Here is a 26,681-nt window from a genome sequence, read left to right as displayed (position 1 = left end):
CTCCCCCCTCAACATAGCTTAGGATGTCTTTCCTCATCTCCATCTCAACCCACCTGCTCATGAATGCATCTGAAGTGAGAAGAGCAATGATCTATGTTCTTGAAGTTCTATCTGCATGAGCCCTAAGGGACTCTAGAGAAAACTGATCAGACCAAAGGGTTAGCAGACTTGGGAGACTAAGCTAAAAATCAAAATTTTCAGTGATGGTTTGACAACTTTTTGAATTTTCTTCCAATACCAATTATTTCCAATGCTGCTTGAGTTAGGGACTAAAACATACAAAGCATTTATTTGTTCAATAGGGAGGACTTAGAATGTATTTCATATTTTATGGACATATACACACAATAAACAAAATTTTTAGGCATTATAGGAAATTCTGTTTTGTTTTTTTGTTGTTTTTTTTTTTTTAGATAGAATCTCGCTCTGTCACCCAGGCTGGAGTACAGTGGTACAATCTCAGCTCAGTGCAACCTCCACTTCCTGGGTTCAAGCGATTCTCCTGCCTCAGCCTTCCAAGTAGCTGGGACTACAGGTGTGCGTCACTATGCCTGGTTAATTTTTGGTATTTTTAGTGGAGGTGGTGTTCTACCATATTGGCCAGGCTGGTCTCAAACTCCTGACCTTAAGTGATCTGCCTGCCTTGGCCTCCCAAAGTGCTGGGATTACAGGTGTGAGCCACCACACCCAACCAAATAATTCTATGTTTAAAAAACATCTTATATAAGCACTTTACTATATGAGAGGCACAGTTCTAAACACTTTACATATATTAGCTCCTTTAACACTTTAGCAACTATATGAAATAGTATAATTATGTATAAATAACATAAATAGCATATGTATAAAATAAATAGTATATGTGTAAATAATATAAATAGAAAATAGTATAAATATTTCACATGAGGAACCTGGTGCAGCAAAGAGGTGTCAAATACGTTCAAGGCCACAGGTTAGTAAGAAACTGTAATTTTTTTTTTTTTTTGAGATGGAGTTTTGCTCTTGTTGCCCAGGCTGGAGCACAATGGCGTGATCTCGGCTCACTGCAACCTCTGCCTCCTAGGTACAAGCTATTCTCCTGTCTCAGCCTCACAACTAGCTCAAATTACAGGCATGCACCACCACACCTGGCTAATTTTTTTGTATTTGGTAAAGACAGGGTTTCACCATGTTAGTCAGGCTGGTCGCAAACTCCTGACTTCAGGTGATCCACTCACCTTGGCCTCCCAAAGTGCTGGGATTACAGGCATGTGCCACCATGCCCAGCATGAGAGTTTGTACTAATTAACAGAGTTAGAAAAATGAACTCCTAAGAATGACAGGAGAGAATTTCAAAGAAAACAATAATTAGACTGGCTAGGTGCTGTGGCTCACGCCTGTAATCCCAGCACTTTGTGGGGCTGAGGTAGGTGGATCATCTGAGGTCGGGTGTTTGAGACCAGCCTGACCAACATGGAGAAACCCTGTCACTACTAAAAATACAAAATTAGCTGCACATGGTGGCGCATGCCTGTAACCCCAGCTACTTTGGAGGCTGAGGCAGGAGAATAGCTTGAACCAGAAGGCAGAGGTTGTGGTGAGCCGAGATCATGCCATTGCACTCCAGCCTGAGTGACAAGAGCAAAACTCTGCCTCAAAATAAATAAATAAATAAATAAATAACTAGACTAACAAGTATGCATTTGAAATAGTGACACCTTAGGGGAAGGAAACACTCAGGAGAGAACTGTGGGCGGAAAAATAGATTCATATGACAGAAATTTTGTACCACATGAAGAAGCACAGAAAGTGAAGAGCTCCGGGGAGTGGAGGAAAGCCTGGAGACTCGACCTTTTATTCTGAGCTGGTGTGGGCATTTCATTGGTCCCAGGCTTCTTAAATTCAGTGCTACGGACATTTTGGGCCAGATAATTCCTTGTCTGGGGGCTGTGCATTGCACACCACTCGGGAGCATCTCTGGCCTCCACCTGCTAGATGCCAGTAGCTCCCATTCTAGGTGTGACAACCAAATACACTTGGTTTAGCGGATATTGCCAAATGTCCCCCAGGAGGCAAAAATCAACCCTGGTTGACAACCAGTGCACCAGAAGAAAGAAAAAGGAGGAGGTAGAGTAAATACAGAGAACACAGGCTGAAGAAAAAATGTCTAACAGAGGAAGTTCTCATCTGTCCCGTCAGGATAAGGAGGAGACAATAGGGTGGGATACAATCCTTTACACAATCAGGAGAGAGAACCAGTATGAAGAAGCCGGGCATGATGGCATGTGCCTGTTATCCCAGCTACTCAGGAAACTGAGGCAGGACAGTTGCTTGAGCCCAAGAGTTTGAGGTTGTGATCGTGCCACTGCACTCCAGCCTGGATGACAGAGTGAGACCTTGTCTCTAAAAATGAAAGAAAATCTTAAAAAGAGAAAATAAAATAAATAGCATGAGGTATTAGCACAGAGTGATGCAATTCACAAAGCTGGATGGCCTTTACAAGAGACAAACTTTCTGATCATTCAGGACTGATGTTAACCTATGAAGAGAACACCTACATGGGAGGAGACCCTTAAGACTATGGACAGGAGGCTGGCAATTCGGCAGATCAGCAGAAACAGATAAATCTAAAGGATGTTTTCTGTAGCTTCTAGAGTTTGACAATGCATTAATTTCTTTCTTTCTTTCTTTTTTTTTTTTGAGACCGAGTCTTACTCTGTCACTCAGGCTGGAGTGCAATGGCGTGATCTTGGCTCACTGCAAATTCTGCCTCCCAGGTTCAAGCGATTCTCCTGCCTCAGCCTCCCAAGTAGCTGGATTACAGGCATGCACCACCATGCCTGGCTAACTTTTGTATTTTTAGTAGAGATGGTGTTTCACCATATTGGCCAGGCTGGTCTCAAACTGCCGATCTCAGCCAATCTGCCTACCTCGGCTTCCCAAAGTGCTGGGGTTACAGGTGTGAGCCACTACACTCAGCTGACAATGCATTAATTTCTAACTTGTCATGATAGTGAATGCTATTGGCATTCAATTAAATGTTTACACATAAGGTAATTTGAGCATCAAACTTTAATGAAGATGAGTTAAGCCTAATATTTTAGTTCCTCGTTTTGGAGAGGTAACTCAGGATTGCATTTTAGTTTTCAGCTTGGGAAAGAGTATCTCCTTCCCTAGGCAAAGCTAACACTGTCTGGAAATACTTTATTCCCTTGGAGGAGAAACTCCCAAACCAAGGTGAGATTCTGAGACTTGCCAAGAGCCTCTGCAAGGACAGCATCCTTCAAACAAGTCACAACCATCACCCTGCACACCCTGTGGGGAAACCCCAGGAACTGGGTGGTTGTGTGCCGACTGTTTGAGGAGGCAAACACCTGTGGACGTTGTTTCTTGTTGAAATCTGCCAATAAGCTACTAATGGAGAGAGAAGTCCTAGGAAAGTGTTTGTGATGGAGGTGTCCCTAAACCACAGTTTGCTGATAATGCAGGCTGGAACAGCCCCATTCGACTGCCCAGTTTATTCCTAAAGCAGGTTGCTGGCAACATATTCCTTTCCAGTGAGCTTAGATCTTAAGAGCTCTGTTACAATTCTACCACTCTGAGAGTCTTTCATGTCATTTTCTGTCTTTAGTTTACTCAGATATTTAAAATCTCAAGTAATTTTTTCAAAGGGGAACAAAACCCCAAAACTGAAATAGCTGGGTTCCCCAAACCAGCCTTTGGAACAGTATATATCCACCGTCTGTGCAAACCATGGTAAGAGCATAATTTCAGAGAAAGTCAGAGATGGATATCTGGGGTGGGGGTCAGTTGAGAAGGGAAAACACATTTCAGGTAAAAAGAGAAGCAGCCTGCCTTGGGCATGGAGGTGGACTCCAGGTAGAAAAGTGAGCTGATGATGTGAGGGTGGGGGGTGGGGTTACAGTGGTGCGGTCTGCAGGGGTCAAATGTGAGGCTTCAAAAAGGTCTCTAGAAAAAGAAATCCATCCAAAGTGCATACGGAGAGATGTGATCTCACCAGACCTGTGTTGTCCAAGAGCCAAGCTCTTCCTCATAGACACCCACCATTAGTACACAAAGGCCTAAAGAGCAAGGGGAAAGGTAAGAAGACTGTGCCCCCCATTGCAATGGGGGGCATTTACCAGAACTAGACTAAGATCAGTTAGCCTTTTGCAAACCCAGGATTAGGTCCATCCTTGATGAAGGCTGAGATGAGAGGGGAGGGCGTTACCCATCTCAGAAACCCAGGGCACAATTTTCACAGGGTAAACAAACAAAGGTACGTGAGTTCCCCATCTGCTCAGTTTGATGAAATACTAAGTCACAGTTAGAATGATGTGTGATTGCATGTGATGTAAAACCTAATATAATGATGGTGTTTTATGGTTTTATGGCATGCATGAAAAGTGTCATAAAATAAGGGAGACAGAAACCAGTCCCAGATGCTCTCTTACAGACAATTCAGTGTTATATATGGCTCCAAGACCCGCTGAGCCAGGGCAGCGGGTGAGCCTCCTCTCCCAGACTCCTATCGGTCGCCAAATCTGGTTGCGTTCAGGAACTGATGTAATTAATGTAGGATTAGCCAAATGAGGCCTGGAAACATAGCCACTAAACCAGACTACTGTGAACAACTGGGACAAAGCCACATGGGCCCTCCATTGTTAGTAGTAACAGCTCAAAATGCTGTCTGCAAAAATCCCTTTGAAAATATTTGTGGGAAAAGCCACAGTTTATAAGAAAAGCATGTCTCATTTTCTAAACAAACAAAATGATCAAGGAACGTATTTCAGAATATTCCAGAGAGCCAGGTTGATGCCATTTTATAAAGATGCCATTGCAATTAAATGCTCATTAAAAACATTACATCATCATCCAGCTAAACCACAAAGTACATTCAGAAACGACTCTGACAAAGGCAAAATTTCAAGACAACATGATAACACAGCGGTCAGAAGAGACAGAGTGTAACAGTCACGAAAACAGATGGGCTGGATTTACATGTATACTTTTGATGTAGTCGGAATCAGTGGAACACCTGAACTGAAGGATGCAGGCGTCTCACTCACACAGGGCTCAGGAGGGGAACTGAGATAGAGATGGCACCATTCCCTCAACACTAAGGCATCTGCCAAGACATTTTGGTCAAGAGCAGATACCAAGTCTCTCCTGCTTTTTCTCTCTCCTCCTTTCCCTCAGGAGCTTCCAGCAGCACTGTTTCAGAGCAGCCGGGATTCTGGAACATTAATTGAGCCAGCCCCCCGCCCCCACCTTACTCTCTGGGCCTCTCAAGACTCCAGTGGCTCAGAGGAACCAACGAGGAACTTCCAGATTTACATCAAGAGTGAAGGCGTATTCCAAGTTTCAGGCCACTAAATTACACACTTTTAGAAGTTAACCTGTTTATGCCTGTAGTGCCTGTACCAGAATTAAAATGATGCTTTCTGCCTCTGACACTATGAATTCATGAAGAGAAAATTTATTTTTTCCTCCCTATAAAGAGTAGGATAAAGTATTGGAAGTTGCTTTATAAAAGGCAGGGTTTATACAAGTGTTAGTGATTACAATTACATTCACAACCAGTGCTGCTGGGTGAAGCTCCTGGTTACACAAGCCTATTGCTGGATTTTTCTCCTCTATTGCCATTTCTTCTGGATAAAGTTAAGGACATGAAACTTAAATTTCAATCTATTTTTCACTTTTGTTTTATAAAAATAAATCTGAAAAAGGAAGTAAAAATGATGCAAAGTAAACTTGATTGCCAATGCCCAGGCAGTCACCCAGTGAGGCCACACGTGTTTCTTACTCCGGGGTACACACCTAAGTGATACCCCAAGCACCCCATGCCATGCTATGCCCTGTGTCTTGTTCTTGCCAATCATATGTGAGCAGAACTGATGGATCTTGTACTGTGAGACTTGGATAAGAGCAAATGATCTTGCCCTGCAAACCATCTTGTCTCTCCCCTTCCAGTGTTGAGGCTGAGGGTGCACTCCATGGAGCTTCACTGTGTTGAAACGAAGCAGGCTTAGTTTTAACAGATATGCTAAGACAGGCAGATGTGGAATGATTGTCATAGAGGCAGAAGTTCACACTCACAGACCCTAGAAGCAGGAAGCACAGCATGCTAGGCAAAGCCATGCCATGTATGGCTACAGAGCTCAGGAGGCTGGAGAGAGGCTGGGCATGGCCCAGACCTCTACTGGGGTTCTCACAGGGAGAAAAGGGCAAGGCAGGGAAGGTATGCTGAGGACATTTAGGACTGAATATCGAGTAATTCTAGCAGGCTCGGGGATGTAAAGATGGCCCCCAGTTGTTGGGTACCTGGCCCTGGGGTGCTGTTGGGCAGAGGGAACACCAGCTCAAGTGTGTGAGAGTTTGATAAAGGAGGTGGCTGGGGGCATGGGCTCGGGCTCGGTTGGTTTGTATGTCAAAGGCATGCAGGCAGGGGAGGCATTTGCTATCTTCAATAATTAGCTAGCCCTGGGAGGACAGTTTCTTTGGAATCAAGGCCCTGAATGCCAGAGCATGGGGAATATGGAAAATAAGAAAAATATACTCAAACACTTATGAACAATGCACTCTTCCACTGGATAGGGACATGGGTGAGAAATAAATCTTTACTGGGTTAAGCCCCTGAGATTCCCTGGCTAATCCATCTTGATTCAACTTCCTGCTAAGGGTGAAATCTGGGAACTCTGGCTCACACTTCTCACAACATTACATCAAACTCAACTGTCTAAAATACACGCAACACAGAGTTTATTAAAAGAGACATTGAAACATAAGAAATATTTAACTGAACGAAAACAATGGCCCTTCCAGCCCAATTCTGGGTTTCAGGATGTGTGAGGTACACTGTCATAATACAGAAAAATAGCTCAAGTCAGAGCTTTACCGAAGTTCATAACTGCATTTAAAACAAAACAGAAACAAAAATCTTGCATTTGAATTTGGAAACCTGGTTATATTTTAAATGCACTATGATTGGGTTAGTAACCAGTTATGCAGATTTGCGAGCTGTAGTTTCATTTATATAAATCTGAAAGACTCCCAGAATGTTCTGTGTTTCTAGGTCTTAGGGAGCAAGTTCCACTAACTTCAGGATTTTATGAACTTCCACCACACTGTCCTCTCCCCAGGCCTTCCCAGATGGCAGAGGCCACATGGAGTTGCTACCTTGTTTTCCTGTCCCATTTGGCATTTAATATCTGTCTCTCAATCTTTTATTTTAGACCTTTTCTATGCTGCACACAGCACTGTTGGTGAGTTTTATGGGGGAACAAAATGTCAGTGTTATTGTTTCATGTACCTTACTTTAAAATATAGTATTTTGTTGCCCTTAATGACTGCATTAGCACATTCTCTTGACGGGTTTAGGACATAGCACAACCAGGTGGAGAAGGGGATTATTAATTCATGCAAAACTGAGTCCTTCTAGTTTTGGCTCCAACCCACCCACTTCTCTCAAGTATTATTGCTACACTAGACCAGCAACAGCCCAGAAACTGGACTCCAATCATTATCCTGGCCTGTGTGATTATATTAAAATAAATCAGACTACTGGCTTTTATTACACTTATACTCCAATCTCGGGTGAGATTCAGGTAAGAGCAAATGATCCTTGCCCTGCAAACCATCTTGACTCTTTGAAGGCTCATTGATGCCAAAAGGTCTGGAAAGGTCTGACTTCTGTCTCCAATCTCACCATCCCAAGGCAATCTGTGTCTCACAATCTGGCCCCCAATTCCTCCCATGCACTGCTCCATGCCATCTTTCTCTTGGAACCATTCTATTCCTGCAAGCTGAAACTCTTTCCTCTCTCTTCTTCTCCTACCTCACTCCTACTTATCCTTCAGCTCTGTTGTCACATCCTCCAGGAAGCAGTCCTTAAAGCTCAGCCCAGGTTAGTTCTCCCTGGAATACATTCTACCTGACCTTGACTTTCTGCTTTGCTAACATTTCTTGTTCAAATCCTGCCTTCTCTAGATGTAAGTTCCATGAGGGCAGGAACTCCTCTGTTATGTGCACTACTGTGTCCCCAGAACCCAGGAGGAGCCTGGCATAGAGGACATACTCTTTTATCTTTTTTTTTCCCGGGTTCAAGTGATTCTTCTGCCTCAGCCTCCTGAGTAGCTGGAATTACAGGCACCTGCCACCATGCCCAGCTAATTTTTGTATTTTTAGTAGAGACAGGGTTTCATCATGTTGGTCAGGCTGGTCTTGAACTCCTGACCTCAGGTGATCCGTCCACCTTGGCCTCCCAAAGTGCTGGGATGACAGGCGTGAGCCACCGCGCCCAGCCACTCTTTTATCTTTTTTAAAAAAATAAGTGAATAATTGAGTTTAAGAAGTTGTAGTCTCAGAGAACATCGGCAATCTTTCTCAAATTTATCGTAACGTGTAACAACGCAAGTTATCAGGATTTATATGATATGAAACACCCAAGTTTTCAGTAATAAGTTACGGGTCAGAAATAGTTTAAACCAGTATGATCCAATAATGCCACAGGCAAAGAGAATCACACCAAGTTTTATTTTATACATGTGCACTATTCTTTCAGTATACAAAACATGACTGATCTTTCAGGAGCACATTTATTAAAAAGTATAAAATAGCCTTCTCCAAAAATGTCAAAAGGCTCATTTGCTTAATAGTGCCCATATATAAGAATCCATATGGTATTCTTCTTAAACAGTGAGGGAACAGTTTCTATGGTGTGGACTATGGGGAATCAAGAATAAATGCTTTTAGGCGGTTTTTTCTTCCGGTAAGTATAGTCTTTTTCCCATCACCTCCCTCTTAAATTTCATCAGGGAAAGTCTGAATACTTCCTTTTTAAAAATCAAAACCGATTTTGTATTATTTTGCCAATAACCACATTACACTTCAAGGAGCATTGCTCAACTGCCAACCAGACATGCCAACGGGAAACCCGAGTGTGGCCTGACACCAGGGCTCCTGATGGACGTGGGTCCCTGTGAAGGTGACAGCCTAGGTCTAACCTAGCATCACTTTCCAGATCAAAGGCGAGGAGCTGCAGGCGGACCATGGCAGTAAGTGTATGGCTGTGATGGTTGGAAGAAATCTGATTTACTGAATTGCTTGAGTGGAAAAATTTATTTTGAAATTTGAAATGAATCATCACAAACTCCATCAGCAAAGGAGTGCTTTGAAAAGTCTCTCCAAAACCACATGAAAATAAGCAAAGCTAAATTCTTGGAAGCATTCTAGGGAATGAACAATATACCCATACCTTCTAGAAAAGATTTATTTCCAATAAGAAAAAGTGTGTTTATGTGGCCTTGCCCAAAAGGAACACCACTGATATATACCTGAGGTTCTCTCCAAAGATGGTGGGGACAGAATTTTCTAGTAAAACTTCCTGTCTTTGTGACATCATCCACACAGGCAGGATCAAGGGAAAAATCAAACTACTCTAGCAAGTTTAGACCCTGGTCAAACAAAACTCCTCTGGGGCTCTGAGTGTGGGTGGGCATCTGAGAGACGACTTCAGGCAGCCCTTGAAAGGTGGGGAGAGGCCTGAGGTGCCCTTCTGTTAGAGTAGGGGCTCCTGGCTTTGCAGTGCCTTAGTTTGTCTCAAATTGGTGCCATGTTCTTATGTCTCTTTGGAGGTGGGGAGGATATTACATCCCCCTAAATGACAATTAAGAGTGCAGTAAGAACTCACTTGTACTTAGAACAGCAGATCGGCACACATAAACCAGTACTCTGGTCAGCTGACATATCCTGGTCCTCTGGTGCTTACAGTCTTTATCCCTGCCACCTCCATCCCCACCAAAAACTCACTCAGACTCCTGCCAGGTCCTGTGTGTTTCTCTACAGAGCAATCTGAATCTTCTTCACAGGCAAATCTCATCACATAACTCTCCCACCTCCAACCCTTCCCTGAGAAAAAGTCCCCCCGACCAGGTGTTAGTGATCAGATCCTCCCTCACTTCTTCATCCCCTTTTCCAGCCCCTATGTCCTCTCTGTGCTGTAGTCGTCTTGACTAGGGGTGGTTGTCCACTACACGGAAGATGCTAGAACTATGTAGAGATGTGTTTTGATTGATAGTTCCAAAAGGACAGGGAAGGGAGGAGAGGGAGTGTCTTAGTTCTTTTGGCCAACTATAATGACATACTATAAACTGCATGGCTTACAATGCCTGGAAATTTATTTCTTATAGTTCTGGAGCCTGAGAAGTCCAAGATCAAGGAAGTGGTAGATTCGGTGTCAGGTGAGGATCCAGTCCTCATAGGGTAGTGTCTTCTAGCTACATTCCCACATGGTGGAAGGGGCAAATGAGCTCTCTAGGGTTCCTTTTATAGGGACACTAATCCCATTCCTGAGAGATCTACCCTCATGCCCAATCAGCTCCCAGAGGCCCTATGTTGTATATCATCACCTTACAGTTTGAGGTTGTGACATATAAATTGGGGGGAGGGACATGAACAGTCAGATCACAGTAGGAGTTCACTGTTTTTCCAGTCCAGAGCAGGAAGGCTCAGTGTCTTGAATGTCTCACTAGAGGCTGATAAAAAAGAGTCCAGATTCCAGGCACCCCCAGTCCCACTAAAGTACTTCCCATGGCCTCAGCAGCTCAGGTCCTATGCACCTGCTTGCTCCTGGCCAGGAATGTTCCTTCTCCCAACCATGCCCCACACTTCCCTTGTCCCACGTGGCCACCCCCTACTCCTCTTTCAAGAACTTCAATATCACTTCCTGGAAGAAGACGCTCCCGAACTCATCAGACTAGGTTGTATCCCTTTATTATATAAGCTCTGCTCACAGACCCTAGGACTCAGTGCACTGGTAATTAAGCAATATGTATGAAATTCCTGACCACCAACTCTGACATTAGGTAAGCCTCCAGAGGGCAGGAGAGGCAGTGCCTGGCTTGCTGACGTCTATACTCACTCTGCCCTCAGAGAGCCTCTTACCTCATAGATATGCCATAATCTCAGAGAACAAAGAAGCTCCTTTCAAAACATCCTCTCCAAACACAATCCCATTTCTGGGTTTAATCTTCCCTAAGCTGTCCCCTGGAATCTCTGCCAGTAGTTTTCTTTCTACTCCTCACTATGTGAGGCATGACAGGTTTATTTCCCAAACTGCTCTGATCATAAAATTCTCCTAGATCTACATTCTATACTGACCCTTCAATGCTTAAACAGTTAAGTCCTGTTTCTTTCTTTTTATTTATTTATTTTTCAGAGTTTTGCTTTTTTGCCCAGGCTGGAGTGCAGTAGCGCAATCGTGGCTCACTCCAACCTCCGCCTCCTAGGTTCAAGTGATTCTCCTGCCTCAGCCTCCCAGGTAGCTGGGATTATAGGCCCTTGCCACCATGCCTGGCTAGTTTTTGTATTTTTAGTAGACATGGGGTTTTGCCATGCTGGCCAGGCTGGTCTCTAACTGACCTCAGGTGATCCACCTGCCTTGGCCTCCCAAAGTGCTGAGATTACAGGCGTGAGCCACCATGCCTGGCCACTTCCCAGTTTCTTAACTGCACACTTAAAGCCCTCTGTAATTCAGCTTTCATCTGCCTTCCTAAACTTCCCCATCTTCCACCCTTTAGGTGCTCAGCTTTCCATGACTGCTCTGAATTTCCCTACTTTGCTTGGTTCTTCCTTCTGCTGGATTTCATGGCTAAACTTAAATATTACCTCCTCTAAGAAGCTATTAATAACTCCAAATGAAAGGCACCTCCCAGTCCTCTGATATCTGATAACATTTTATCTGTGGTTTACTTGAAACAGCTATTTTCTACCTTGTACTAGAGTTATTCATGTGCAAATCTGCTCTGGTTTGAATGTAGCCCCTAAAGTTCATGTGCAGAAATTTTGATCTCCAATGCAGTGGTGCTGGGGATGGTGAGCTGATAGGAGGTGTTTGGGTCATGGGGGCACCACCCTCATGAATGCATTAACAGTGTTGTCACCAGCATGGGTTCCTTCCTCTTTCTCTACCCATATCCTTCCACCATGGGATGAAACATCAAGTAGGTCCTAACAGGAAGCCAGCCTCCTGACCTGGGACCTGGAGGTAAGAGCCTCCAGAACCACGAGCCAAATACATTTCTGTTCATTATAAATTACCCGATCTGTGGTACTCTTATAGCAGCACAAAATGTACTAAGACAAGGTCTAATTTCCCTTTCCAGACTACAAACTCTTTGAAGATGAGACTGACATTGATGTATCTACTAACACCCTTAGACTTTACCATAGTGTCTTGAACAGAACAGGAATAAGGTTAATGAGCAATAATATAATGATCTTTTTCTCTGTACTAATAGTGAGCATTTAGAAATTAATTTTAAAGTATTTAATTTGTTAGAGGAAGTCAACTAATTACCAAGGACACCAGTGTCCCTCTGTTGTTCTGATACCCTTAATATTTGCAATTTACTTCACGTTCCATAGTTTCATTCAATAGGTTATTGTTTGCAACACAACTCAAAGAAAAGTCCTATGCTGAAGGCTCAATAAATACAATGAAATGATGACATTGATGATGATGGTGATAAAAAAAGAGGAAAAAAAGCATCCCATTGGCTGGCTTCCAGGTAATTTTCCAAATTTGGAGGAATTAGATGAGGATAGCAATCTAATTTAAAATTCACTTGGTGTTGTCTCTTAGATAAGTTGACAACTGCTGGGAGTCTACCTCCTTTTAAACACAGCCCACCTTAGGTGAATGAATGGACTTACATAATGGAATCTGGGTCAACCATAGCAATTCCACCGTAAACTACAAGGCACCAACTGAAAGTATATGATCGTAATTTAAGGATTAGAAAACCATAATCTCCACTGCAGAAGGGCCACATTAGTTCCTTTTGAAGCAGGTAAGTAAATGACCATCTTGTAAAGCTTCTGACAGTCAAAAGACAAGCACTTCTGAGTTAGGAACGCAGTAGGATGTCTAGATTAGAAGTAGTAAGGGGTCTTCAGATAATACTTGTGGCTAGTCCATGCTTTGTGCAGACTCCTCTTAAGTACCAAAGCCTGGGCTCAGGTACAGAGGACAATTGCTCAGATTTCTCCTATGCTCATCAGACATACTATTTCCCATCAGTAGTCCTTCCTGCTACAATGATGGCTGAGTCTGTCACCAAAATATCACAGCTTCTGAAACAAAATCACATCCCAAATTCTTATACGTACACACCTGTATTTACAAAACCATTTAAAAATAAATCCACTGAGTAAAGATGAATCACAAGAAAGGTTTCAAGTCAAAAGAAAATGATTTGACTAGAATGCCTTTTTGGGGGGTGGGGCTAGAAAGCATAAAATTGCATTCTCTGATTTAAAGACTTAGGGACCCTCAAAGGAAAAGGAGTTCTGATGAAATTGAAAGAATAAGTCACGTGGCATAAGAAATCAGCAATGCATGCATTTTCCCTGTCAGTATTTAATAGGTTAAAGAATATCAGTGAGGATGAATCATTTCTGTTTGAAGCATAAAACTCACTGACACAGAAACAAAGACGCTTGGAAACTTTATATTCTTGGTTCTTTGAACAATAAAGGGCCTGTCTAGTCAACATTTGGGGTAATTTTTCCCAGGGGGATTATTACTATTTGAGAGGGATGAAAGAGTAGCATTCTCATGATACATTTTTATTTTCTGAGAATAAAAATCTGTCTCTTTAGGAGGCCACATTCTGGATGTATCAAGAAGTGTGGAAAAAAACATGGGGTCTGCCACAGTTCGCAGACATGCTCTTCTAGCCATAAAGACAAACGCCGATCTGGAGAATTAGTTCTCTAACTTTGCAAAGCTTACATCAAGGACAGAACACACTTTCAGAAAGCTAGGAATAAGATTCAACGCTTCTAAGATTTGAGTTATTCTGCAAATGGGTAGGGGAGGCTTGGAAATAAAAGCCAAAGTAATTAACAGAGAATTTCAAACCATGGAAGAAAAGCATCAACATTTCATTATAGTACAGTGCTTTCCTTCAAGATCTCTGCCTCAAACAGTTTTCACAAACTGAGATGGGAATTCATAGAACTCAAACTATACAGTCAACTGGAAAGAAAATGGGTTTTCAAAGCCCAAACTGATGAAACCCAACAGCTATCAACCTGGGACTAGCTCTCATGATGCTTTGGGTATGTTTTTTCCTCTAAAATGTATTCTTGTGATCTCTCATTCTGCCGAACTGGAAAAAAAAACTGTGAACACACAGGCAGCAGAGCGGTCGCAAAGCTCCTTGTTGAGAGGTGAAATCACCCAGCCCTTACCATGCTCCAGAGCTTTCATGGGAAACCAGAAGAGGATGAGGGAGTGGACCAAGGCGTTGATGCAGTGACCCCAGAAAACCTAAGGGAAAAGAAACCAGGGGAGTCAGGAGCTGCCCAAAACGCTTGACCTCTGTGAAACTCTCAACAATCACCACATTGTGAAGGATCCTGGCCGTGCACTGCTGCATGGTTCCAGGAGTAGCATATTATTCTTGAATTTGGAAAAAAAAAACTCCACGAAAATCAACTATTTATTAATTTTCACATACAAATGACTGGATTACCTCCATATCACATTACTTTAGTTGCAAAGACCTAAGTACTTGCTCACATGTACGCGGATGAACACAATCTATCCACATGTGAAAATTTCATTCTGATCAGTTTTCTTTAGCATTGTAAGAGAGACAGCAACATTTTACAAACATCCAGAAAAAGGGTATTAGGTCAAAATTGTTAAGAAGAGACTAGCCAAGGCAGGTGGATCATGAGGTCAAGAGATCGAGACCATCCTGGTCAACATGGTGAAACCTCGTCTCTACTAAAAATACAAAAACTAGCTGGGCATGGTGGCGCATGCCTGTAATCCCAGCTACTCGGGAGGCTGAGGCAGGAGAATTGCCTGAACCCAAGAGGCGGAGATTGCGGTGAGCCGAGATCGCGCCATTGCACTCCAGCCTGGGTAACAAGAACGAAACTCCGTCTAAAAAAAAAAAAAAGAAGAGACTAAAATTGTGTCTCTTCTTAACAATTAAACTATGTCAGGGGCTGATGGCATGTCTTAAAAGCACTGAAAACATTCCAGTTGTAAATTCTTACAAGGCATTCTCACTCTTCTGTTTTACTGCTTCAAATTCCTCTCATTAAACTTTTCCTTTTATTTTTAGGATTTTAGATAATATGCATATTTGAAAATTCTCTTTATTTCAATGTTTAAGAGGTGAGAAAAAAGAACGAAAGGTTTAGTTTATTTTAAACTTTAGTCTCATTAATACATTGCCATCATTGTTTTAACCACTGCAATGATAGAACTATTAACTATTAAAGCCAGATTAAACATCTACAAATTGTTGCTGAGAATTATCATATAATTTGAGCCTAAGTAGTAATGAGACAACAGACAATAGTAAAAAATGTTATTATAAGACAATGGGATTTCCCCTGCTTTAAATGTTCGTTTTGCACCATCACTGACCTGTCTACCAAAAAAAAAAACCCTCTTCAAAGTGCCCGCAGGTAAGTTTCCAGGCATTCTCAGCTCTTACTTACTTCCTACCTCAAATGGCCTTTGAATTCAAATTCTGTAGAAAATGGACTGACGTAAATATTGCAGTGAAAATGGGTCACATTTTCCCATTAGTGGAATCATAGTTAACAAGGATGGGTAAAATCCTCAGGTCTCTTTGGATATGGGCGGCAGTAGAACCAATAAGGAGCCCTTCTGTGTCTTCCCTGCTTCGGATGTGACTAGTGAGCCTCCCCAGAAAAAGGCGGCTGTGAGGGACATCAGGAACATCGGGCTCAGAAGCAAGGCCCTGGGAGACTCTTCTCTCCTTGAGGCCTGAAGAGGTGACTCCCTGTGTCCTTCTCACTGACGGTCCGGGAACCACGCATGCAAATCATGACCACCGCCAGCACACAGTACTGGAGCTGAACTGTGTGAGGGACTGCTGTCTATAAACTTCTGAATCGCCCCTGCACAAAGACCTGAGGCAGAAACGAGGCCGTCCAGCCACGCTCACATCTCTCCCCTCTGCGCCCAGGCACACATCTCTCTTTCCTTTGGATGGGGTCACCCAAGCACTCTGCCACTTTCAGCCACAAATGGCATCTGTGTGGCAGACCCCTCTGTTGTCTGAGACTGCACGACCCCTTTAACACCCCATGCGGCTTCAGCGAGGGCTTGTCAGTATCACCTATACCTTTATTTTTTGAGATGGAGTTTTGTTCTTGTTACCCAGGCTGGAGTGCAATGGCGCGATCTCGACTCACTGCAACCTCCACCTCCTGGGTTCAAGAGATTCTCCTGCCTCAGTCTCCCAAGTAGCTGGGACTACAGGCATGTGCCACCACGCCCGGCTAATTTTTTGTAATTTTTGTAGAGACAGGGTTTCTCTATGTTGGTCAGGCTGGTCTCGAACTCCCGACCCCAGGTGATCCACCTGCCTCAGCCTCCCAAAGTGCTGGGATTACAGTCGTGAGCCACTGTATCTGCCCCCACCCCCACTTTTTTTTGGTCTCCTTTCTGATTCTCTGGTCCAGAAAAACAAAACAAAACAAAACCACCACAATTCATGTGATCCCTGAGTTCATATCTAGCCAATTTTACTCACTAGCTAAAGAAACATTTTATTTATAATGACAAATCCAGCAACAATTAGGTAAGCTCCCACTGGGCCTCCACATGGGGCTGCAGGACCGTGCAAGGGAGGTCTCTGACAGCAGAACCTGGGCTGTGGGAGCTGCTGCTCACACTGATATCAGGGGCTGATGGGGAGAAGCAGAAAGGAGTCAACACACTGGGATTACAGCCCACGCAGCATGGACCCGTTGCCTGAGAAGGTGTCTTGAAGTCACGGGGTTTGTGAGTGGGTCATGTTCTCAGGGCTTCTCAAATATTCCTTCTTAACCTTCAAATATCTCATAGGCAGATGAATAGAATCAAACAGCCATGCCTTTCTGAGGTGACAATTCTGAGATCACACCCTGTTTACCTTTGTGTTGAAGCCTTCACCGTTCTGGGTGATTTTGTAGAGCTGGGGAAACCTGAGCATGCTCTCCTGAGTGCAAGACCTCTCGAAGATTCCCAGAGTGAAGGGCGGCAAAGCGGTGAAAATCTGCAGGGAGAACAATGAGCCATTAAGAGCAGCCCTTCCCATCCACAGGGCTGCAGCACTCCCTTCTACCAAACGATGACTTCATTTCCAGTCAAGTCCCAACCTGAGATTCCATGATTCACAACTCCCCAGACACCCTCCAAACAAAGGAAATCAATGTTAATCACTAGAAAATGAGTGCCGTGAACACTAAAAGTATCATAAATTATCTGATTAGCCAAGATTTCTTGTTAAATTAGCAACTACCCTCCTTTGTAAAATGAGGACTGATGTGGAACCATGCCACAGTTAGCTCTGTGAAGTGTTGCTTTGTTTTCTGTCATGCTAGCGGAGGTACAGTTTACAGCTCTCCATCCTGACGTTATACTCAAATTTCAGGAAGCACAATGTACCTCACCCATTTATTCATTCAACAGACATTTACAATAAATGAATTATGAGCTAGATACTGTGATAAGCACCAGGCATGGAGAGATTTACACATAGAAGAAGAAAGAAGGAAAGGAAGCTGGTCCTGGACCTCCAGGAATGCCACCTACTGCAAGATTGGGGGAGGGGAGTGGGGCAACAGGTATAGAGATAAGTCTATAAAAGGCAGCGCTCCGCAAAACTATTAACACCTGTGGGGGAGAGGATGCAGAAGGAGAAGGGAGAGTCACCACAGGATTCTTGCACCAAAGAGTATCTGACCTGCAAAGTATTGGATCAACAAGATTTGGCAAGATGATAGGGATGAGGGCAAGGAAGCATTCCCATGAGAGAGGCACCCCTTACAAAGCTTTGAGCCATGAGCATGCCTGTTTGGGGGTGTTGAACAAAGTTTACCGGAGGCCACTGTTTGGACTGAGCTCCTGTACGCAGCCCCAGCAGACCTCACCAAATCAGAATGGTTGTTACTTGTGCTAAGAGCTGGGTCATCAAACTCAACTTTGAAACAGGCCAATTTTCCAAAAAACAGGAGATTCACAGCAACCGGTTTACCTGGGTCCAAGAAAGGGCCCAGTTTACCTGAGACAGCAGGATATAGAAGTCCCCTCTGTTTAACTCTGTAAGGAAAGTCACTTTGAAACAACCAATCACTTTTTGGAGTATCTGATCTGTGAGGTATTGGACGGACAGGATTTGGCAAGATGACAAATCCTTGTTTGTTATGCTTCTGTTTCTTTAGTCTCTTTCTGCCTATGAAGCTGGTCTCCTCTGCTCAGCTCATCAGAGCAGAACACTCATTCAGTTTCATGGAATGAGATGTTACCCAATTTCAGAATGGCTAATACAAGCCAATTCGATCTTTAAATTGTTGTAATTTTGTCTTTTGATGAGAAACCTTCTAAGATCCACAAGATGGTGGCTGGCTGAGGGTGCAGTGTCAGGAAAGGATAGGAAGGATATCAAACCATCTCCAGTGACAGTGAATTCTTGGGCAAACAGTGCCTTGCAAGACTGACTTTCACCTGTACTCACATTTGTGTATTAGAAAGATAAAGCAGAAGCTGAAGAAGGTGCTTGGAAGAAACATGTCATTTTAACTCAGGACATGCTGGCCCTGAGGGTCCTTCTCCTGCTTGATTCTGGGCATGGTTCACAGAGCCTGGGTCACTTGTTGCTGAGCGTCAGCGTCCCTCAAATCTCCACCTACAAACCGAACAAGCTCTCAGGCCTGTGTGTCTCTAAGAGAATTCTGAACTCACACTACCTATTTGGAGATGGAGTATGTGGCCAGAGCAAGCTGTTCCCACATCCACTGGGAGCAGGCAATCAGGTGTGTGGTGAGTAGAGCCAGTGAAACTCTCACGTTCTTCCTTCAGCCCGCAGCAGAATGGAAGGCAGCCTGGGATTTCAGTGTGCTGCAAAGACTTCAAGAAGAAATCCACAGGAGACTTGTTGCACTCACTTCCCTCACAACAACAAAAGTTGTCTGTTTTATGGCCGTACAGAGCTTTCCAGAAGCCCTGTACACTTCCTTAGTACCCACCCTCACCTCTGTTGCTCTGCATCAATGTGTACATGTGATATTGTGCCTACTGATTCCACTGCAGTCTTTTTTTTTTTTTTTTTTAAAAAAAAGCTTGAGCTTTTCCTTCTACCCATCTTCAAATTCTCCCCTGCCCTTCCTCACCATGCTATAATGAAGCCCAGCAAGCCTACATATTTTCTACTCTGCCTATAGCATAACACACACACACACACACACACACACACACACACACACACACACACGGGATCATAACTTGTTTCATAAAATGTTGACACTGGCCAGTCGTTATGGCTTCTGCCTGCAATCCTAGCACTTTGGGAGGGCAACACAGGAGTTTGAGACCAGCTTGTGCAACACAGTGAGTCCCTGTCTAAACTGAAGAAAATAAAAAAATTGGTGGGTATGGTAGTGTGTGCCTGTAGTCCCAGCTACTTGGAAAGTTGAGGCAAGAGGACTGCTCCAGCCTGGAAGGTTGAGGCTGCAGTCAGCTATGGTTGCAACACTGCATTCCAGCCTGGGCAACAGAGTGACACCCTGTCCCCTGCCAACCAAAAATGTAGACAGTATTCATATTCTTCTTCATCATGCTTTTCTTGCTGAACAGTACATTACAGAAAGCTCTCCAAATCCCTTGGGTTTGAGGCTAATGCAGTCTTTTAATGCTCACATAATTATTCATAGTATGGATGTACCATATTTTTTTAGCCATTCACCCACTGACAGGCATTCATTTTCTTTCCAGTTCTTTGTTACCACAAATATTATGTAATACATATCTATACTATGTTAAACATACAGACATTTTCTTTTACCTCTATGGGAATAAGGCCCAGCAGTAGAGTTGCTGCGTAAAAGGATACATACATTTTTAATTTTACTAGATTCTGCCTTTTAAAGCATTTTGAAAGCATTTTCCTCTCCCATTGCAAAAGACAGTCACAGCCTTTTCCCTGTTTCCCTATCGGCAATGGTTGTTACATTGGTCTTTTAATGTTCTCCAGTCTTAAAAATTAAAGATGTTACTTCTTAATTTAAAAAGTTACATTTCCCCAACTACAGTGAGTTTGAGCATGTTTTCACACATTTGTTGGCTCTCTGGATTTGCATTTCTGTGAAATGTCTACTCATGTCTTTTGTCCACTTTCTATCCATAGTTTATCCTCTTTTTGAAGAGTTCTTTGAGTAGAACAGATATCAACTCTGTCTTTCCGTTATGAAATTTCATGCAAATGGACTCTCTATTGGTTTTTTAAATGGGTTCATTTGCCGTATTAAAAGCTTTTAACATTTAAATGGTTGTGAAATTTCTTTGCGTGTCCAACTGTGTTACAGAAGTTTCCCCTCCGTGAAAATTACATGTTTTCAGAAGTGTCTTGTAGGATTTTACTACTTTATTTTGCACATTTAAGTCTTTAATATATCTGGAATTAATTTTTCTTCTTTTTTTTTTTGAGACGGAGTTTCGCTCGTTACCCAGGCTGGAGTGCAATGGCGCGATCTCGGCTCACCGCAACCTCCGCCTCCTGGGATCAGGCAATTATCTTGCCTCAGCCTCCTGAGTAGCTGGGATTACAGGCACGCGCCACTATGCCCAGCTAAGTTTTTGTATTTTTAGTAGAGACGGGGGTTTCACCATGTTGACCAGGATGGTCTCGATCTCTTGACCTCGTTATCCACCCGCCTCGGCCTCCCAAAGTGCTGGGATTACAGGCGTGAGCCACAGCGCCCGGCCTAATTTTTCTTTATAGGAGTCCATTTTTTTCCCAGATAAAGAGCCAGTTGTAAGAACATAATTAGGCCAAACTTTCTCCACTACATTGAAAGATCGCCTTCAAGGCTTATCAAATTCTCATGTATTACACACCTAGAATCTCAAACAGGAACGTAGGTCTGGAACCTCCAACTTATTTGTCAATAACAGTGACTTGGTTATGGTGGCTTCATAGTATAGTCTGATATTTAGCACAAATAAGTCTACTTTTACGATCTTTTTGAGCATGCTTTACCTATTTATTCTCAGATACTTGAAAATTTCATTTATAATTTAATATGACTTCATTCAACCTTCCTCTTTCTTCCCAAAACATTCACTTGTTGGAATGGCATCTCTGTGGAATCACATATATTTATATATTAATTTTAGAAGAATTGAATCTTTTATGATACTGTCTTCCCACACAAGAAAATAGTATGCTTTTCCATTGTTCAGTAATACTTTTTTAAAAAATGTAGGTACTGTAAACATTTTTCCTATGCAATGTATAATTTTAATTGCTTTTTTGAAAGAATTATTGCTTCCTTTGCATTTCTAGGTGTCCATTGCTAGAGCAAAGAAAAAAAAAAAAGAAAGAAAGCTATTTATTGCTAGGCTAGAAAAAGGCTATTGATTTTTAAAATATATTTATCATTGATCTGGTCACTTTATCAAATTCTGTTATAATTCTTGTATTTGTCTACTGGTATTTTTTTGTTTTCTAGATAAACAATCACATATGAATATATTTACATTACCATATTTCTGTGAGCATATTTGCATAAGTATAGAAATTGTTCACTGTTTTCCCAATATTTGTAGTTTTCTCTGCAGTTGCCAAAAAATAGAAAACAATGATAAATTATATAGTGATGGCAGGCATCTTGATTAATTTCTTATTTTAATGAAATCGTTTCAGAATTTTACCATTTTGGGCAGCATGCTACTGGTTTTTGTAAATAGTCTGAATTCTGGTTAAATGGCTTTTTCTATTTCTATTTTATTTAGAGTTCTAGTCCTTACTTTGGGAATGGCAGCTGAATTGCCTCAAATACTTTTGTAGCATCTCCTGAGGGGATCGTGTTTTTCTTATTTTATTGATATAGTGATATTTAGAATGATGTTTAATTCTGAGCCTCCTGCAATCCTGAAATAAATCTTACTTTGTCATATACTTTTTCTTTTAATATATTATTGAACTCCATTTGCCAATATTTATTTAGAATTTATTGTATTTATGTTTATAAGTGAGACTGGCCCAGTTTTCTTCTTCAAATGATGCTGGCTTGATAACAGGATTCATTTTCCACAACAGGTTAAATAATATTAGAGTATTCTCTGCACTATAACAGACAAAATCTAGCTGAAATCCATCTGATCCTAGTAGCATTGGTCCCTGGTAGTTTTCTTCTGTCTCATTCTACCCACAAAACAAAATGATACAGAAATTTGACTATGGATATAATGAGTATCTCCTGGGACAGGATTCATTCATTTTTGAGGAAGATACAAGAGTTTCAAGCCTGTTTGTTGTTGTTTTTGAGACAGAGGCTTGCTCTGTCTTCCAGGCTGGAGTGCAGTGGTGTGATCTCAGCTCACCGCAACCTCCTGTCTCAGCCTCCCAAGTAGCTGGGACTACAGGTGCACACCACCACACCCAGCTGATTTTTGTATTTTTAGTAGACACGAGGTTTCACCATGTTGGCCAGGTTGTTCTTGAACTCCTAACCTCTGGTGATCCACCTGCCTCACCCTCTCTAAGTGCTGGGATTACAGGCATGAGCCAACATGCCCAGCCTCAAGCCTATTTTAATGCTATTAACTTGTTAGGAGAATTAGTTTGAGAAACAAGGACTTGCTACTTTAGCTGGCTGGTGAAATCAAACACAGTAAATTTAGAAGAAAAAGCAGGAAAGAAATACTGCTTAAAGGATATGACAGGGGAGAACCCAGCCCAGAGGAGGAGGATTACCAGCAAATGCCTTCCTAATCACAAACGTTCTCTTGCAGGGGGTCTCTAGAATGATCCTGGACTGAAAAAATTGCTAAATAGAGCATTATTGGAGCAAGAATGGCCAAACTGGAATATGGATTAAGATAATTAGGTAACAGCACTCAATCCACGTTAAATGTTTCAGATTTGATCATTATACTTTGGTTATATAAGAGGAAGATCTTGCTACTATTGACTGAAGTATTAAACAGTAAAGGGGCATGATGTCTGTAATACTCTGCTAGGTCAGAAATAAATGCATTCACTTGTATGTGCATGAGTGTAGGCAAGTATGCATGTGAACAAGTATGGAGAAAGAGAATGCAATTGGGGTAAAACGCTAATAAATGTTGGATGAAGGGAAAATAGCAGTTCTTTGTACCTTTTTTGTAACTTTTCTCTAAATTTCTATTTATACAAATGTCACCAAAACAGTTTCCATGGGGGCAAATCTCCATGTTTCCAAAAGGTTTGGCCCCTCCAGTATGAGCAAGTCTGGAGGCCAGGGGTGCTTTTGGGTTCACTTGGCAATTCCTTGACCATTCCATCCAAACTGCCAGCACTCACCAGAAGCCCACCTCAATGCCTGGTAACCTAAGCCCTTTCACCCTGAAATACACTTTTTTTTTTGAGATGGAGTCTTGCTCTGTCACCCAGGCTGGACTGCAGTGGTGCAATCTTGGCTCGCTGTAACCTCCATCTCCTGGGCTCAAGCAATTCTTCTGCTTCAGCCTCCTGAGTAGCTGGGACTACAGGTGTGCACCACCACTCCCAGCTAATTTTTGTATTTTTAGTTGAGATGGAGTTTCACCATGTTGGCCAGGATGGTCTCGATCTCTTGACCTCATGATCCGCCTCGGCTTCCCAAAGTGTTGGGATTACAGGCGTGAGCTACCACGCCCGATCGAAATATACTTTTCTATCACAGTGTACTCTATAGTTTGGGGGGCAGAAAGACTGCACAGAATATATTCTCAACCGTAGAGATGTGTATAACAATAACTAGAAAGGTTGGGGGCTCATGCCTGTAATCCTACAACTTTGGAAGGCAAAGGTGGGAGGAATGCTTGAGCCCTTAGCTGGATGTGGTGGCACTTGCCTGTGGTCCCAGCTATGAAGGAGGCTGAGGTGGGAGGATTGCTTGAGCCAACGAGGTCAAATCTAGAGTGAGCAGCGATGGTGCCACTGCACTCCAGCCTGGGTGACAAAGGAAGACCCAGTTACAAAAAAAGAAAGAAAGAGAGAGAGAGAAAGAAAGAAGAAAGAAAGAAGAAGAAGGAAGGAAGGAAGGAAGGAAAGAAGGAAGGAAGGAAGGAAGGAAGGAAGGAAGGAAGGAAGGAAGGAAGGAAGGAAGGAAGGAAGGAAGGAGAAAGAAGAAAGAAAAAGAAAGAAAGAAAGAAAGAAAGAAAGAAAGAAAGAAAGAAAGAAAGAAAGAAAGAAAGAAAGAAAAGAAAAGAAAAGAAAGAAAGAAAGAAGAAAGAAAGGGAAAGGAAAAATTGCAGTATCTCTGAGATATTCTTTGTTAATCTCGGGTGGTGCTAAGGAATCTGCAGTTTTCAAATAAACCGTGGTTATTTTCCTGCAAATGGTCTGTGGGCCTTATTTAGACCAACACTGCCCTCTAGCCTGTCAGCATCTTATGCATAGTAGGCACTCAATAAAATCTGCTGGATTAATTTGAATTGGCCAAAACTGCATGAAGCTAAGAAAAGAATCCAGCCCTCATGCCCGAAGCATGGAAATCGGTCTCAAATCCACTCATGCTAGAAGCAGGTGATATATATACTTGTCCTTGGCTCTACAACAGAATCTCCTAGGTCTCAGTATTTTGTTTATATCATAGGGATGTGACATGTGCTTGTGTGAAGTGTCAACTCTATGACATCTGACCCTTTCATGCACTGAATAATCGTGCGGCATTCTGCATATTTCCCCCAAATAATTGCATCACTTTAACCTGCTCAAAATAGTTTCAGGTCCTGCAGAGTTAGCAACCTCTGGTCTCCCCTTACTACACAAAGGGAAGGCCCTGGAACCCCTATCCATGGGTAGGTGGTCAGAGTAGTCTTTCTAGCACAGGAGAGGAATGGACATCAATTCTGTCCTGTTCTTACCACTCCTTATCTTTGTCTTTTAGGGTATCAGTATCAGCAAGAAATGTGCTAGTACACTTTGCAGCAAGTTAACACAGTTAGTGCCTCATTAACACAATTTAAACTCAAGATCCAGACGCAGTCCTCCTTGGAGGTGTCTGAATCCACACATCTGACCCTCTTAATCTGCAAGCTACCCAGGACCGGCACAAACCACTGCATTCAGCATTTTACACCAGCCCCCCAGCACTGAGGTTATTCAATTAAAGGGGTTGAAAGCACAGAAGACTTAAATATCTAGCCACCAGTGGATATGCACACTAAATATTTACAGCACCACAGGTTTTATTATTCTATGTCTGGTAAGTTCCATTGATATCTATCTGTGATGGCTGCTTCAGAATGTAAATTCCCACAGAGCAGAGTTTGGGTACAAAACAAGTGAGAGAACAATTCAAAAAGTGGGCCATTCTAGGGTCTCTAGAACGCTCAGCTACAAGCCCCTTAGTTCTTCCTGCCAGTGAAACAAAAAGCAAGAAAGCTAAGCAGCTACTGAGTCATTTTAGCTAGAGTTTATATTTATTTCTAGCTTCTGAATTCATCAGAATAATAAAAAAGGAACTTGAAAATCATAAAAAATACCAGATGAGCTGATTACCATCCTTCATGGCAGTTGGAAGTCAGAATTCATTATTTTAGTTCTAACTGCAGAAGAAAATGTTCTTCCACAAGGACAGAGACCCTTTCAGGAAGGAGAGAAGGGACACAGATCACGCACTGTATATTTGTATCTATGTTTAAGAATTCAGAACAAAAATAATGAAGTGGAATGAGTTTACATGTAGTTCAGAAATTTTTACTTGAGCTAAAAACACGAAAATGTTGCACAGGCATTCTGTAAGGGGGTAACAAGGGTCTATTATCAAGATATATGGGTTAATAATTTCATGGGGTTATTCAAGAATGATCTGCTATGATTGAAACCATGTGTGGAGAGTTTGGGCTTCTGCAGGATGTTTCACAGCAACAAAGGGCCCAAAGATGTATTTGTGCTGCCTGCTAAGTATACAGATGATTGACTTAGATACACTCCCAGACATAAACAGTGAAGGAATGTCACTGAAGTTCTGCATGCTATCAGATAGAGATGAAGAATGCTTACCACATTGTACAGGCCGATGCACCAACGTTCAAATAAAATCTGCCCAGAAAATCCATTAACAAAGGCGAACCAAAGCTGAAAGAGAAGAAAGTTCATGAAGTTTTATATCAATATTGACCTACATGTTTCCATTCACTGAAGAAGTCACGGGAATGTGGACCACCAGCTGGACACAGCTGCTGAGGAATCAGGAGCCACAGGACTGCAGTAGTTCTTCTTCCATGAAACACAGACTCCCGATATCACAGACACCCATATTGTAAGGAAATTTTATATTTAAGGCATACATCTATTTTAAGAGATAATATGCCCATGTTCACCGAAAACTACTTTATATTTAATTTGTATTTAATACGTTTGGTGTCAAAACTTTCTCATGGACTGGAGGAGTCTGGACTTCACATTCCTGTTTTTCTCTAAAGTTGAATCGAGAAATACAATTTGTCTTTGTAGGACTTTCAAACAGATATAAATCATGAATAAAAAAACAACAACAGAAACTCCTCTGTTGGTCATGTGTGTTCTGAGTTCATAAAATATTGACCCTCCTTAATCAGATGTCTACCACCTTGGCCAAGGTCAAAACACAATAATATAAATGAAACATTCTCAAATCATTTTTTGAAGTAATGA

At 42.3% G+C, this 26,681-nt stretch overlaps 1 protein-coding gene across 8 annotated transcripts in view; it reads right to left on the bottom strand.

Moving 5' to 3' along the window:
* The window catches only part of ATP8A2 (ATPase phospholipid transporting 8A2), a 660,345-nt gene that overhangs the window by 161,772 nt on the left and 471,892 nt on the right, over positions 1-26,681 (bottom strand). For all 8 annotated transcript variants that reach the window (XM_035302377.3, XM_078375201.1, XM_078375203.1 and 5 more), the window contains 3 exons: positions 26,049-26,123; positions 16,950-17,072; positions 14,236-14,314 (listed from right to left, as the gene is read on the bottom strand). In XM_035302377.3, coding sequence (XP_035158268.1) covers positions 14,236-14,314; positions 16,950-17,072; positions 26,049-26,123 — 277 coding nt within the window. The remainder of the gene's footprint in view (positions 1-14,235; positions 14,315-16,949; positions 17,073-26,048; positions 26,124-26,681) is intronic.

The sequence above is a fragment of the Callithrix jacchus genome, chromosome 5 (assembly GCF_049354715.1).
Source record: "Callithrix jacchus isolate 240 chromosome 5, calJac240_pri, whole genome shotgun sequence".
NCBI lineage: Eukaryota > Metazoa > Chordata > Mammalia > Primates > Cebidae > Callithrix > Callithrix jacchus.
Note: the sequence above shows the minus strand (reverse complement) of the source record. Positions and strands in the feature narration are given on the sequence as shown.